General features: G+C 35.8%; 1 protein-coding gene across 1 annotated transcript in view; it reads left to right on the top strand.

Annotated features, from left to right (window-relative positions):
- DOCK4 (dedicator of cytokinesis 4) overlaps positions 1–16,989 on the top strand; it is a 264,454-nt gene that overhangs the window by 205,806 nt on the left and 41,659 nt on the right. The window contains exons 28-32 of the mRNA XM_067314834.1: positions 6,434–6,509; positions 8,119–8,219; positions 8,883–8,941; positions 11,163–11,311; positions 12,876–12,961. Coding sequence (XP_067170935.1) covers positions 6,434–6,509; positions 8,119–8,219; positions 8,883–8,941; positions 11,163–11,311; positions 12,876–12,961 — 471 coding nt within the window. The remainder of the gene's footprint in view (positions 1–6,433; positions 6,510–8,118; positions 8,220–8,882; positions 8,942–11,162; positions 11,312–12,875; positions 12,962–16,989) is intronic.

The raw sequence follows: 16,989 nt of genomic DNA, 5'->3' as shown, positions 1-16,989 counted from the left end.
ATTTAATATCGCTAATCCTGCCAAGTTTGAATTCTAACAAAAATGTAAATAACCAAAGAATGGATGTGATCTTCTTTCCTATGTATGATATTTGAGAAAATATGGCTGAGGAAAGAAAGCATACATCCGGTAATCATGCTTAAGAAATAAATTGAGAAATACAGGAAAGAGAGGAAAAACACAAGAACCCTTAGACTAAATATATCATCTAAGAAAGTGTTACATCATCCAGAAACAGCTGGCTTGGCAGATGGCTCAGCAACAGCTTACATGTACAAAACTAAGATTTAGGAATGACCTTGGCACATGTTTCTTAGGCTGGTGATGCTCACATATGCTAGAGGTGATGTTCTTAAGCTCTATGAAAAGAGTATTTACCTTCATTAGTATTTTACTTAGCATCAAACATCTCCTTTTATTAATGTATGTCATGTTACTTCTGACCATCTAAGGGATGACTGCATGTCCAGTTCTGTCAGGCATATGACACTGGCTTCTCATAGCCAATTCCCATCAGCAATCATTACCAGCTTCTGTCTATCAGATCAGCTAGCTGAACCAGTTAACACCCAGTTGGATGTAAACCAATATGGGATGTGAACAGGTCTTTACCAATTCAGTGTTCATTAATTTACTTTGCTAGGGATATGGTCTTGGACATATTTATGGAGGAAATTCTGGTTTGCTCTGAAACAGGGGGTTGGCCAGACGTTTTGGCTACTTAAAAGTAGTGGTGTGAACTCGAAGACCCATCATTCCTATATTACCTATCGATGGCTTTGTTTCTTTTTGAGGCAGCAGAAAGGAAAATCCACTTTTTATTCTTTCCTCAGCTGCAGAGTACTAACTTTTCTGGAGCTTCATTTCCAAATGGGAGTTTCCTCCTTTCATTTGTTTCCCCTGCTCCCATTTCAGTGGCTGCCTTGCTCAACTTCCCTGATAAATTCAGAAGCAAAGAACCACAAGCTAGTAGCTTTGCTTGAATTTTCCCAACCTAAAATCTTTGTAGTGCAAAAGGAATGGCCTTAGAGGCAGGATGACAAATTAGGGCATTGCCTGCACTAAAGACAACAGTGCCTGTGAGCCATTCACCTCTGGCTTCGCTTAATAAGCAAGCCGAATGTTTCCAAAGATCTGAGACTCTTCAGGCTTAAATACAGTCCAATACATGTCTAAAAGGAAAAATTTCAAGGTCTAGCCCATATTTTTAAGAGCATAATCATGTAATTCACTTAAAAATATCTCTCTCTTCTAATTCCTCTTTCTCAGGAATCAAATGACTGTAATGTTTCCTGGGTTAGGTGGCTCTCTTCTCAGCTGTCGAGGCTTCAACCAGAGAAACAGTAGCTGTTCTTAAGGCAGAGTGTGTCTTGGGAGCCTCACCTGTCACAGCAGTCACTTCACCAGCTGCACTGTCTTTTCTCTCCCATATCTCCAAAGTGTTATAAAAAAATCAAACTGCCTGGTATTTACAGGAAGAGAGATTTAACCTGTCTGAAGCTAGGGAATGAATGAGTCCTAGCAAAGGTATAATCAGGTAATAAGCTTTCCCGGTAGGAAAAAGAAATCTTTATTTCTTTTTCTCTTATTTATGTATGCATGCCTTCAATTGCCTGAAAGTTTTTTAGGTCTTAAAACACTAAAAGAGTCTATCGATGTATAATATTTATACATATAACAATATTGCTGCCCTCTGGCTTCTAGAACTTTTTCTTTCTTGCTGCAGTATTTTCAGTAATTTTGTAGCATCTGGCATTTGAATGCTGTCTGGGATAAAACAAAATAGAAAATAGTGTGAGTTCAAAAACATGTAGGTATCCAGAAGTTAAGGTAGCTTATGATCATACATGCATATGGAAAATACAGTTCTGAATGTCTGCATGTCTATCACGAAAAAGCATTAATGATTAGGATTACAAAATTGCCATGTGACTTCCAAATTTGAGAAATAAAATAACGTTTAAAAAGGCAGAAATAGCACTGAAACAGAGAAATAGATCTTTTGAATTGTGTTCTATGATGGAAGGAGAAGAACATAGAAAAAATCTTTCATGTTTATTAGCTTCTACAAGTTGAGCAATGAGACAGAAAGCAACTCTGTTTAAACTGCACAACCATGTAACATTTGTATTGAGCAAATCAGGATCCATTCAGCAAAATAAAATGATTATCTCTGGCTAACATCCAATATTTCTAACAGGAATGTTGCAATTGAGTGACAAATTTGGTTTCTGTGTATGTTATGGAAAATTCCATCTTCATTTCTTTCGTTACAGAATAGACTTTCTACATTAACTAGGTAGTAAGCTAGCTTACTGGCCATCTAAACAAAGCTTCTATTTGTAAATGCAGATGAACACCAAATAATATAGGAAGATTCCTAAATCAGTTTCCTAGCTCAAGAGAGGTATTCAAAATTTTATAATAAAATATGCCAGACTATATGATTGAAGCTTTTAGATAACACCTTGGTTATGTCTCTCACAACAGGAAATAACTGTGTAGTGGTCACTTGCTTAATTACCCTAAGATTAGAAAAAAATCACTTGTCTAAGGTTTTAATTGATTGGCATTTTTGAGAGTGTTTAATAGACTCAGCTGAATTCCAGATATGTCATGTTTCATTAACAATCGAGAAGGCTGAGGGTGAAGGGAGATTCCTATTACTTGCTGACCAAAGGTTTGATATTTATATGTACTGTACTATTCAACAATGAACTAGTTTTCCACTGCTCTTGCTAGTTTTCATTTCATTTTAAAGATCAAGCCTTTTGTCTCTCTATGATTAACTAATATATATATTTGGGAATTTTGTTGAATGGTAGAGGTGCTAGATCATCCAATTTTCAATTTGAGTTCTCAAAGCATACAAAATAGGTGTATGAATATACATATTTATAGTAAAATAATTGATCTGTAAAGTAAGATTTGCTATAGAGTGTCGTTTATGCTAAAATTCCAAATGTACCTTCTGACTGCTGGACATTCTAACTTTAAATTGAAAATCCTTTTGGCTATCTATTTCAATAATGACTGGAAGACATTATTATTATTATTATTATTATTATTATTATTATTATTATTATTGATTTTTTAAAAATCAGTTCAAACAGAATGCATGGTAAGGAAAGACATTAAATTAGCATTGGTATCATCATTATGGCTGCTTTGAAGAGCTCTGTTAGCTCCCATGATGTGGGAGTCTGAGACTCCTACAGTGAACAAAAATTCTTGCTTTTATGTAATACAAAACGTTGCTAACAACTGAGCTTGTAAGAATGCTTCTGCGCAATTCAGTTTGTCACAGAAAGCATATATATACATAGGTATCCCTGTATGTATAAGTTCATGCACCTGTATATGTACTTGTATGTATAACAGTGTATATATACATATATGTGAATCTAGGCTCATTTATTTATTAAAAATGAAAGGCTTTTTTCTCTTTGAACACCTCTGTGCTTGGAAGATTTCACTTTGGAATAGCAAAGGATCAAATGAGAAGCTAACGTTACGTATTTTATACAATTAGCTGCCTATTCAAAAGCCAGGTTGCCAGAGCACTGTCCAAGCAGCAAGTTGGTTGCTGAACTTTTGGGGGCTTCTCTGTTTTTTTCAAACTGCTTCTTATGGAAGGATTTACTTGGAAATACGATGAAAATATCAAAATGATTATTGAACTTTTTCATGCGGATGAGTTGTCAGAAAAGCCACCCTGTTAGAAATGTCCTGACTGACTCCCTGGGTTAGCGTTCTCTGTATGAACCCAGGACAATTTAGTAGCTAAAAGCAGAGATTTTCTGCTCTAAAATGGTCAGTGGCCTGAACAAACTTGTGGCAGGTGGTAAAAAGAAGAAAAGTTTCCTCGCCAACTCAACATTTTTCCAGTGTGATAGTCACATGGATTTTAAATAAATTTTGTTGTTGTTTTGAAATTGCTGTCTGGGAAGCAACTTGGAACATGGATATTGTACTGGATCCATCTGTCCTCTAGCTGGTGTGTCCTCTGTTTGTGTGTGTGCTTTTCTTTTTTTTTTCTTTTTTTAATAGGTTCTATATCATCCATAAGAAAAGGGGGAAAGAAAACCCACAACCATAGCAGTGTTTTCTGTCCTACCCAATTTTAGTCCCTGTTGTGGATAGAGAATAAGTTTATGGGTCAAAAACAATGGTTTCATATTCCTATTCTCAGTCCATTGGTTTATTTTCATCTAGTTCCATGACAACATATATGCTGGCGCTCTCCAGACCCACATTGTATCAACTAATGTATATTGTATCATTGTCTTATCAAATAAATCAAAACTGAGCTGTTTTGTAGCAACAAATAGTTTCACTGCAGGTATTCTGTTAGCTCCAGAACATTCTGAAAAAGTCTTCTAAAATTTGCATTTAAGATTTCTACTCTAATTATCTTCTATTAAGAATTTAAGCAGATCTCTCTCTTCAACTTTACCTGCCGTGGAAGGAATGTAGCAAAAAAGAAACTCTCTCTGATGTAAATAATCTGTGTAATGTAAACTTGGCAGTATGGTTGCAGTTTTTGAGACACTACAGTATTTTGTCTTTTATCCAGTTTTTCAGAAATTTATTACTTTGGACTTAGGTTGAAACTTTACAGTGATACAGTTCTGATGGCCTGACCTTTTCTATGTGAAGAGATCTGAAACATGCAAACTATTTTCATTTTGTGAAACATGATCTGTAAATTAAATCACGTGCAATAACAGGATTGTTCTTCCCCTCCATGCCTTGATTCTTCACTTTGCTTAAATTTTGTTAATCTTTCACTTTGTCTTCCATACTGCAACAGGGAGTACTGTACAAACACTAACTCCTTGTTGGAAAAAATTTGAGCAAACTTTGCAGATGAGTGCTAAGCGTGGAACACTGCTTGGATAGATAAGCTCAGATACAGTGTAGTTGTTGAGAAAATAATGTGTATGGAAGTTACATGTGGAGCAATGGAGCTAACACTAATGAAACTTGAGAATCGAACAGTGTTCTAAAAACAGTCTAAGACTTAATTGTTACAGGAGTTCAGACACATCAAACCAAAAGGTAAAGTTTAAAAGCTGAGAAATAGAAGTAAACATTTGAACTGTAGTCATAAACTAAATGATACATAGCTAAAAAATTTAATTAAAATGTTGAAATCAGTCAAAAGTCCCCAAAGAAAAATCTACTTTATCTCTCAGATGGATTGGTTAATACATAATTCTTCAGTGTTGTGAAGATGAAAAATATGATACCCTTAAAATATGTTATTGCTATCACATTTAATAAAATATATTTTATTATACTTCATTTTTTCACTTTTTTCTTAATTAATTCACCAAGTATGGAAAAGGAAACAAATTTTAGCACTATAATGGCATCCAGAATGAGAAACATGTTCAAAGAAGTGTTAGACACAATAATGGCAGCTAGGTGGCAATTAAATGAAATGTGTAGATGTAACCTTTTTCTCAGAAGGTCCTTAAACAGTTGATTGCTGTTAAGTACCTGAGTATAACAGGGATCTGTTTTTCTCTTCTGGTTTTGTTTTTCCTTAAGCATCTACTACTGACTGTTGTTTCAAAGAATTTAATGGGTTAGATGGATTTTTGGTGTGACCAAATATGTTGTTAAAAATGAGGGCAGCAAAGGGCGGCTTAACTCTTGACACATTGAAACAGAATATATTGAAAAGATTTCCATGTAAGTTCAGTTTCTGTAGATTGCCAAACTTGCATTTTGCTGAGTCCTGTTTGCCCAGCCTGTTTTGGGATTGCGATGAACCAGGTTGCCGTTAACACAACTTAACAACCACCCTTAAAAGATTTTGGTTGTCTCAGTTCATCTAAGATGACTATAATTTAGGTAGGTGTCGATGCAGTCATCACCAAGATAAGCACCATTTGTTAGCTGATCTAAAGCTGCAGTTCTCTCAGAGTTCATACAGATTTGCATTTATCTGTTGTCATCGAAAAAGACTTCATCCATAGGGCTCTCATCATTGTACACTTGATAGTTACTAAATATTTTACATTTACATTCTATGTGCACATGTGCAGTACAAAGAAAGCTGAAAGCAAATTGCCCAACTGTATATATTAGTGCTAGTAGCACGGAGTGTGTATTAAATATATCAGCATTATTTGCATAACAAAACTTGTGATTTGTATTTTCAATTATATTCTGCTATACAAAACGTATTTTCAGCACCCCAATTTCTACATCTCACCTATTTTTTAGGGTTTTTTTCCATGTCATGTATGTTTTCTGTCAATAAGGGCTGTTAGTCAGATATTTATTTGTCTAAATACAGAATTTATTGTCACAGTACGTGGTATGTTTATATCTTTATTGGAGAATTGACTGGCTCTTTGACTATTAATTATGAATTTCCACTTAATGAAAAGTACTATCTTTTTTATTCTTTTCTTCCCAGTGTTATCATTACCACAGTCTTGTACCTCTCGGATGCCCTTCGCAAAAACTTCTTAAATGAGAACTTCGATTACAAGGTAGAGTAAATGTGTCTAACGTAAGGTAGATGCAATAGCTGTTACCTCATCCTGTGGCTTGGTAGTATGTTGTTAATCTTAGCTCCAGCATCTAAGCAGCTAGAATGCATACTTCAGCAGTTCCAAGGGCTCAGAATCTAAATTTTCTCATACAGACAGGATTGGCTTAAAAATCAAGAGTGTTTTTTTTATTTCTTTTTATTTTTCATTTTGGTATTTCAGTTACTATGGTGGACTACTTATTCAGGGATTTTGTATAACAATTTTTTGATTACAGAAAATTTTTATATTCATCTCTTATTTTGGGGTTATCTCAGAAAGCAAAATGAATTCCATTTTTGATTCAACAGCAAATATTTCAAAACTGTAGTTTTGCATTTTTTGAAATGCTCTCAAGTCAATTTACATGCTGCATAATTAAAATCAGAAAATTATGACACTTCATGGTGAATGTAGTTATACTTGCCTATTATTGAGTACCTCTTACAGTGAGGTATGATACCTATAGCAAACTACAAATTGCAGGATGATGCCTTTAGGCTTCAAACAAGAAGACCTAGGAATGACTCTGAAGTGACCCATCACAGTGGAAACCAGAATGGGTATTCTGCCCAACTAGACACAGAGGCATTAGTCCAATACCTTCATTTTAAAAATTGCAAAATTTCCTTCTTAGAGAAAATAGAGAGCTCCTGATGACTTCCAGCACAGCAATGGTTGCTTAGCTTCTCTGAAAAGCCAAGCTCCTGTTGGAGAGATTGGAGGGGATGGAGACTTATCTACCAGACACAATCGGAAACAAGGAAGCCTGTCCTTTTGGAAGTTCTGCCAGCTCAGAGACTAAAACTGATAAAAGAATTATGTGTAGACCAAGCATCTATGTTCTATAAACTTGCTTAGCAAAGTGATTACTTTCCTGCAGAACTGCAGAGTCTGGAATAGCGCTCCCCCTACGCTACTTTTGCCCTCCAGCACTCGTGCATCTATAATTGGGTTATATCAATTAATATTAAAATGTATTTTTAAATGTATCTTCTAACTGAGAAAGCTCTACTTATGAGATTCAACATTTGAGTCTAAAAACATTTGCACAAACATCTGGATATTTACAATATGTTAACCAATTCACAATACTTTGATTGTGTCCAATGAAGCCTGCCGTGAGACTTGCAAATAACATTATAAAGTAAGACAGGCCGGGAAATGACAGCTCTGTTATGTGATAGCTTTTGAGTGTCACAGTTTTTTCTTTTTTGGAGCTAAAAGGTTTTTGAAGTTCTCTATTTAAATATTCCAAAAACTTGTTTTCAGTGTAGAAGGTCAGGTTTTCTAGTTGGTCTTTGACTCTGCAGGATGAAAAAAGAAAACCTGGGACACTGACCTTTAAGTTTAAGAGATGTAGAGTATGTAAAATAGATGTATTCCTGCTGAACATTTTGGTGTTGGTGAAAAGCATATTTATATGCAAAGAAATTTAGTCAAAAACAGTTTGACAGCTTTATTAGCCAAGACTGAAACAACTGATGTGATTTGAAAATTTGCATCTTGAGTGGTCATAAAATGGTAGCACTGAGAAATGAAATAACCAAATGCCATGTGCTTATTTTAGATATGGGATTCCTACTTTTTTCTTGCTGTCATTTTTATAAACCAGTTATGTCTGCAACTGGAGATGTTCACACCTTCCAAGAAAAAAAAGGTTTTAGAAAAGTAAGTATTGCTGTCAGCTTCTAGAAAACTCTCATAGATCAAACATTTCTCAAAATGCAAGACATGGCAGGTTGCATAAAGGCCTATCAGAAGATCACAGTGGCCATATTTCCACTGACTTGAATGAGTGTTGGTTCTGGCCCTTTGTGCAGGTCTTCAGAGCTGACAGCAGCTTTTGTCAAGTGCCCAAATTTGTTCGGATGTTGGGAATAAAATAGCCATGCTATAGCAGTGCCAACACTAATTTCCATTGCATGTATTAGTTAATTCAGACTGGTTTGGGTGTTTCTACCAGCCACTGCACTGTTGTCTGTGTGAAATAATTGTATTTCTTTGAGCTAAAGAAAATAATTTGTTCTCAGAGAGAGACTTTGAGAAAAATTGCTACAGAAAATAACTATTGCCACATAGTTGTATTACTGATGTATAGTGTTTAGAAAGAGCTAATACGTAAAATATTTGATAATACTGCAAATGCACCTGAGTTTAGAAATCCTTTTTCAGCTGGGTACAATAGCAAAACCTCGGAAGAAAGCTCAAATTCGGGAGTAGCATTTTATGGATTACAAATGAGATGTTCATTTTAACAATATCACAAAATGGCACATGATCTTGATTTTCTTAATGTTATGCTGTTTTGTTTTATTTTTTAATGTATTATAGATATGGTGATATGCGGGTAACAATGGGATGTGAAATCTTCAGCATGTGGCAAAATTTAGGTAAGAAATTTAAAAAAATCCACATGGTCAGTAGCTCAAAAATGAAAAAAAATATGATTACTTCAACTGTTAAATACACTTGCTAATAATAGAGGAGTTGATGAAGTTCACATGAAGTCTTGATTCAAGTTTAGGTAAACCCCAATCATTGCGGTTCCCTTTTTTATGGCTAACCCCAGTTTTCTAAGCACTGTTACTATATTTGACTTATCCATATTTCTTCAAAGAGTACTGAAATGACTCTGCCATAGAAAATTAGAAAAGAAAGTATGGCTCTTTTGAGGCAGAATTATTGTGTTGGGGAAAGGAAAAAATACTTACATTCACCATTTTAATTCTGTTGCCGAACAGTTTAAGGAACAGACATATATCTTAGTTCTGAAGCTCTTTTGAGATGCTGGATTTGCATCAAATCTTCCCCAAAGTCCCAATTGCATTAAAGTATAAGGACATAAATAAACCGGTGACTGATGTATAAATGACTATTTGGACAACAAGAGAAAAAAATGTACGTCTGGATCTAAACTTAGGAACATTTTTGTATTTATAAACAGGAATTATGAAAACTGAAAGTATAAGCCTCAGCAAAATGCAATTAAATCTTGTTTGGGAACAGAATCAAAACTGTGCAGAAGATTTGGACACCAAGTTTGTCAGCTTTATATTTCAACTCATTCAATGTTGATGGAAATCGTTATTTTATAAAATTTTATTTCATTAGTTCACTTCATTAAAGGGTTCATCAAAGATATTAAGGCTGTCAGCAGTTACTAAGATACTGTCACCTCAATTTTATAAATCTTCTTCCCTGCCATGATGCATAGTTCTAGAAAACTGGACTTTCTGATCAGCATGTACTAGAAAGAAATCTTCTAAGAAATAAGTATTTGCTTATTAATTTGCTGTTGACCTTTGTTAGGTAACATATTTTACTTAGTTATAGTATTTGCTATTGATTAGGCACTCTAAGACATTCATACTCTAAATTGTTTGGATACTAAGAGTTTTTCTAAACTGGTATATCAGGTATCCACTCCTCAGTCCCATCTCTTTCCTGCGTGTTAGGATAAGACCTTAGTGTGCATCACCTGCCCAGTCACACTGATTTCTGCTGGTCAGAAACCCAGTGTGCAGGGAGGGAGAGAGCTGTGAAGAATTTCAGTTGTGGTGAGGACTGTGGGGTACACTGTGGAGTTCATCTCACAATGTGCACAATTAAATATTGCTGGCAGGATATTTCATGTAATTGGTGTTATGCTAGTCAGCATTATGTAGTGCTCTTAGCAGTTTATTCATCCCCAGCCTTGGTCCTTGTGCAGTCACCTTGGCTTTGATATAGATATGCATTCCAGGTGGTTTCCACTAGAGGGAATTCTGGTTTTCCTTTGCACTAATGCATACACCAGAGTGGCGGACAAGTGTTACTGGCCAGTGCAACATCCAGAGGTAGGCTGGGATGGAAATCAATTCCCGGCTTGGAAAGTTGTATATCGTGATTCATAATCCTCCTGTTCTGAAGATCTCGGAACTCTTAAGCCTGGAGAACTAAGACTGAATGGTCAGTCCTTATTGTATGCCATTTCTGGCTTTCCTGACAAGAACTTAGTTTTATAGCTTCTCCTTTGTAGAATATGATGAGTTAATGGAAGATGTTTTAGCACTGATTTTAAAGGGAATTTTTTGAGAATAGCTAAGTCGCAACTTCCCTGTTCTGCAGGCAAAACATGTACTTCCATCTCTGTTTCCACCAAGTTAAAGATAAAAAAGATTAAAAAAAGAAAGTTAAAGAGAAAAAAGGTAAAAAAATGTATTATATCAGGTAGTCAAACATTTTGTAAACACAAGACTGTAGAGCATAGAAAACGAATCATTCCTGAGAAAAATAAGTTAAATGCCCAGAGAGTGCTTTGTTTCTCTTTGCTCCCCTCCCAGAAGACTAACTTGAGATACAAATAACCCTGTCACTCCTGAACTCAGTATTACGTTATAATATCTGATGATTTAGGTTGTCCTTATGTCTGCAGGTTGACCTCTTGTCTGCAGCTTTTCACTTCACTTTTTGTGTTAAGAAATAGCCCCTGCTCTGATAGACCCTAGCTAAAAAATGTAGACATTTATGGTACCTTTTTTCTTTTTATTCTTCAGAAAGTTCTTGGATTGCTTGATAGCACACAGGAGGAAAACCAGTTCATATTCAAGTTAATGTTCTTTTTCATTTTAGGGGAGCACAAACTTCATTTTATCCCAGCATTGATTGGCCCCTTCCTAGAAGTGACCTTGATCCCTCAGCCAGACCTGCGGAATGTCATGATTCCCATTTTCCATGACATGATGGACTGGGAGCAAAGGCGAAGTGGCAATTTTAAGCAGGTACTGTATGTGAAGCTGTTCATAAAACGGGGCTGAAATTCAAACGCTTCAGATAGTGCTGGTCCCAACTAGTGGTGTGGTTCAGGGTGGGAGAGTAGCTGTGATGTTACGCCTGTGGGAGAGGGATTACCAGGGTTTTCCCTTTTGAGTGTCTGCAGGAGTAATAAGATTTTCAGTGAATGTTTTGATGCTAGTAGTGCAAAATGAGAGAAATATCCATGGCCCACTGAAGTCAAGAGCAAAACTTGAGGTATCTTCAACAAGGCTGAATTTTGTTTGTGGTATTTTTCTTCTCTACTTTACAGCAGTAGAGACTAATGGTTAGCTAGGGATTCAACTAGCTTCCCTTCCAGTTAGTATGGAGAGGAAAAAAATAAAAATCAAATGATCCTTCTGAGGAATGTTCTTCTATAAGGATCCAACTATTCTTGCTGCTGAAACACCTTCCTAACAAGCTAGGAAGGAACTACCAAATGTGCCATCTGCTCCTGCAGCTCCCACTCAGTTCTTCCAGACTGCCTCAAGCCATTTCTCAGTGCCCTCCTTCCTGCTGCTTCAAATGAAGGAAAGCAGAAGTATTTGAATTAGTCTCAGGCAATCATAACACTTGGAGTGGGAGCTGTATCTGAAACACAAAACAAAGTATAGGAATGGAGGAGTGTATGTGATGTAAGTAGGTGTTTTTTCACTATCAATATATAAGCTCATTGTTAAAATCACCATAGAAATGTTAAAAAGGAGGGAGAAGAAAAGAATCTACCTGTTCTGTTTCTCTGTCTGTTAATCTTAGGCTTAAATGTAAATTGTAATGGAATTATTCACTAAGAGAATATCTTGACAGCAGCTTGATTTCTCCCCTAGATTTTTGATTACTAATATATTATTGGTAAAAAGGAGGTTTGAAATATTAACACACAGGGTAGCCTCATTTGTGTGTATTTATTTTATAATCAATACACTTAAAAATATGCAGCAAAGTAATCATTAGCCATCAGATATGTTCTGTAAGTTTCTTTGATAGCTAATATGTAAATCCAGTGAAATGAATTTCAAATACATTGGCAGGTAAGGAAGGTCGGGAAAGTAAATCTGAGATCCCAAATGTTCTGAAGAGTAAAGACCTTTATAAAATTAATCTACAGATTTAGAGAATGAAGTGTATGGGATATTTATTGAAATCTAAGAAAATGCCTTGTGCTTACAGCCCTGCAGTGAGAATTCAGGCAATTTATTTGGGCTGTGTGCTTTTTTGTCTGACTCCATAAATAGATAGCTGCCTTAGCAGCAGCAAATGCTACTCAGCCTGTAGTTTTAAAGTCACGTTGCGCCATTCAAATTAGCTCCCCCCTCAAAAAAAAACCAAAAACCAGAAAACCACAAACCCTGGGTATAATAACAGTTTCAAAGAGATGAAGTGACCTATCATCAAATTTACATGATTGACCAAAAATTTTAAGATCTACTTTCAGCAAAATCCCTTACAGAAAAATAAATCTTTCCTCAATTTTATCCAATCTAATTAAAGGAAAAAGAAGCTGTCTACATATACACTTATATGTTGCAGGTGGAAGCAAAACTGATTGACAAACTGGACAGCCTAATGTCAGAAGGTAAAGGTGACGAAACGTACCGAGAGCTCTTCAACAGTATGTGAGTAATATGTTTATCTTTCATTAATTCATTGAATTCAGTTAGGAGTATTAGATGCTGATGTCACTGTAGAGAGGTAATGCTTAAAACAATTGTGAATTCTTTTTGTCTTTTTTTCCTGAAAATCTGAGGAATAAGTACATTGTATGATATTGTATCTGTAAGGTCTGAGCATACTTCTTATATACAGCTATAACTGTGAAGGGCTAAATATATCACAAAAATTTCTCTTTTTCTGCCTACTAGTTTTAAAATCAGAAAGGCAAGAGATGTTTCATAGTTGCATAGGGTGCAGACAGAGCACAAATCTGGTATTTTAAAAATATGGCATGAGAATTTAACAAACAGTTATTTAATAAGTGATTTTACATTGTCAACAGAATTTTGCCTCCTCTGTGTGTAAGGTCACTTGTTGATATCTCAATTGATGTATACAATTTTATTTATCCTGGTAAGATTATTTCTTCTTATTTTATTTTATAAATTATTAAGCATTTACTGTATTTTAATAAATGAAATCTCACCAAAATTGAATAGCAAAAGCTAGTAATAGTGAAGTGCCTAAGGTTGCCGATAAGTTATGCCATTGATTGAAATAAATGACTGTCACAGAGTGCAGATACAATATAACTAGCTGAACTCTGTCTCCTTTGTTGTTCCTCTGAACTCACTTCCAGCTATGTGGAAGATTTCATTTCTCTCTAGTGTATTTAACAAGAGGTATATTATTCCTCTTCAGAGTTCCGTTCTGTGTATTATCTAATATTACTAAACACCTGATTTTTTTTCTGCTTATTGGCTTCTTAACCATTCCCTCTTATTTAAAAATTGTGTTGTAGCTCTGTCTGTGCTTAAATAACTGCATTCACATCACAGTATCTGTGAATGACAGACACATAATAATTGGTAGCTGTATTGAGGAGAAAAAAATAGAATTCCTAAACATTTATCACTTACAGAAACAAAAGTGTGTAGAGATTAGGCAAAATTATATGGAAATGGATGAATGATGGAAAACCACGGTACAATAAGCTAAAGTAGAACTTTCTTGTATAGCAATTATTCCTGAAATCTTTCATAGCTTGAGTGAAGATAATAAGTAAGACGGTTTCAATATTTTAGAAAGATAGTATTCTAACTTGAAAATTAAATCAGTAAGGCAGAAGTTATAAAATTATAAAGTCTAGATGCATTACCATGTGCAAAAAAACCATTAGAATGGCAATCACTGTTTGAAATTACTTGTTAATCTATAAGAAAGCATATTGGTGTGAAATATAGTTCTTAATTTCTTTTACGTTTTTGAGTTAGGCTTAAATTGGGGGATGTTAAACAAGGTGTAGTGAAAAATGGTGAGAGCATTTTATAAATTTAAAAGTTGAATACATTTCATTGTAATTTTAATTGCAAAATGTCTCAGCATCAGTATACTTTTTGTTTCAGTTCTGATGTAACTGAAGTTATAACTAAACTTTTCGGCAAATTTCAGAATAACTGCTCAAGTTCACTTCCAGCTCAAGAAGAATTAGTATTTATCATTAGTTTTTTATCCGAGTTTGGTTTCACTCAGTATGTAACACCTCTCAACATGAGAGCTTGGAGAAGATACTAATGTAAAGTGGAGGGCTACGTAGTGTCACAGGGTATGTGAAGAAAAATGCTTAAAAACAGATTGAGAGTCTAGGGAGCTGAATTCATGGGGTCAGACAGCCTGAGATTTTTTTTTTTTTTCTCTTCCATTGGTAAGTTAAACTGAGCAATATTAGAGTGTCTTGACACAGTCTGCAAGAAAGCAGACTTGTTTAGGCTGAAGTGATAGCAGTGTGTGTACCTGCCTGAGGGTTGTGAAACAGTAATGTAGTTCTAAGGCAAGCAGTGGTTACGTGGTCCTTAACAGAAGCAAATACAGTCATGTTACCTGATCATCCTCAAGATTCAGCTTGGTTGGTTTTGATCGGTACCATTGGGAACTGAGGGGGATGCACACACCTACTTAGGATACAGTCTAGTAATTGATGTGGCTGGGAGACTTTGTCATGTTTTTTCTTTCTTTAGTATGAATTAGACAATGAATTCAAATCTCTAAACTCTCAGGTTAACTTCCTTTTTTTTTTTTTCTAGAGCAATTCACTACATCTTTCCTTTGAACATCATCTGTTTTCAGGGATAGATTAAAAGTGTCTCTGGACATAGCTAAAATATTACATGCTTAGATTTCACTGCTTACAATGAAATCATCATTATCAAATGAAACCACACAGTTTTTCTAAGTTCCCTTAGACATCTAAGGGAAAGATGTCTGCTATTTGTTGTGGGGCAGTGTCTTCCCAGGAGACCTGAATGTGACCACACAGTTATTAGCTGATGATGTCATTTGAAAAGCTGCAAAACGTGGTGGTGGTGAACATTTTGTTATCATGAGAAGCTACTTGTAATTGCTACCCAATGTAATCCTGATACGAAAGATGTCCTGATTTACACTTACATTATAACCCTGAGATTGAATTTCCGAGTTAATTAGCACAGGGAAAAGAGTGTTTTTATTCTATTAAACAGCTGGTGGATAGAACAAAATCTTTGGAATGACAACACAGATGGATGCTTGGCAGTTTTTTACTTCTGTAGCTGTATTCCAGTTTGGCCTAACACAAGCCACTTCAGGTTTGAAGGGTAGGTGGCCACGTTATTGCAGCACAAAACCTGGGCTGGCAAGCTCCACTAGCAGCCTGATGGCAAGGCTTCTCTTTTAGGAAACTGGAGCTGACATTCAAGCTGAGCAGGTACTTAATATCTGGCTCTGTCTTAGTTGAGTTCTCCAGCCATAAAAATGATGACTGCTCTCTCTTCCTTGCTGTCTTCAGGTTTTTTTAATTCCTTCCCCTAGTTGTCTGACTGAATTCAGTAGGCTCTGTCTGGACTGAGTCTTTCAGAGCCCTTCTGAAGATTTGTGTGGGCTTTGGTTAGCTCCTCACCCATCTCTGAACTGCAGCATAGTTTGACTTTCCCTCATCTAGTCAGATGAGGGAGCCTCTGGCAATAGTGAGGTATCTTGAGGACTTTGTACTCCAGAATGGAAATCCAGATGGATGCCTCTCTAGGATTAAGTGCTTGTGAGTCAGTGGTCTGTGGCTTGGGCGTATCTACTTATTTTGGACTTATTACACAATTTAGTTGCCTGAATACGATTCTGAGCCTGGCAGAAACTCTCTCCCAGACAGCTCTGATTCTCCTGGTCCCCACTCTCTTATTCTTAAGAACCCAAGACATTTAAAAAAAAAAAAAAAAAATTGAGGTCAGCCCAGCTGTTAGGCTACAGTAACATGGATATGCAGAAGCACTTTCATTAATGCATGTTTCTCTATATCATTTATCCTACTTAGTCTTTTGTATAATATAACATCTTGGCTGTGCTTTGGGCCCTGGGACTAACAGGAGTTGTATGATGGAAGCAGACATACCACAGGACAAGGAAGAATTGTGTCTGTGTTCATATGTGCTTGTGGGGAAGGGTTGTGTTTGGAAAGCAAATAGATCCAGGAAAAGGGATCTCACAGAGGTATAAAACAAGTGTGCACACAGTTTCAGACACAATGGGATGGCGAGGAGGAAAGCTTAACTGAAATGCCAGTCATTTCTTTCTAATTCTATCTAGATATTGCCCTGAGGAAGCCAGGGGATATATATCTGAGTAGCTCTTTTGTTCTGAATATTTGTTCTGTGCATTGTGGTGAAAGATGTATGATGGAGAGGGGGAGGCATGCATCAGAATGCAAGTCATAAAATTGTCCAACTGAAGCAATGGATGTCAGTTTAAATAAGTACTTTAAATGTACCTACACCACCCATTTGTAGAAATTGTGTATTTATAATGAATATGCTGATGTATTTATAAAGAACATCTATAAGTCAAATACAGATGAAACCCATCTGTTTTAACAGAGAAGTCAGACTTCTGCTGTTTTTCTATGGGAACTGTAGGTAATTATTTTGATGACTTTAGGCTGAAGTATTCCTGTTTAACACAGGCA

Source organism: Apteryx mantelli, chromosome 1 (genome assembly GCF_036417845.1).
Source record: "Apteryx mantelli isolate bAptMan1 chromosome 1, bAptMan1.hap1, whole genome shotgun sequence".
Taxonomy (NCBI): domain Eukaryota; kingdom Metazoa; phylum Chordata; class Aves; order Apterygiformes; family Apterygidae; genus Apteryx; species Apteryx mantelli.
Note: the sequence above shows the minus strand (reverse complement) of the source record. Positions and strands in the feature narration are given on the sequence as shown.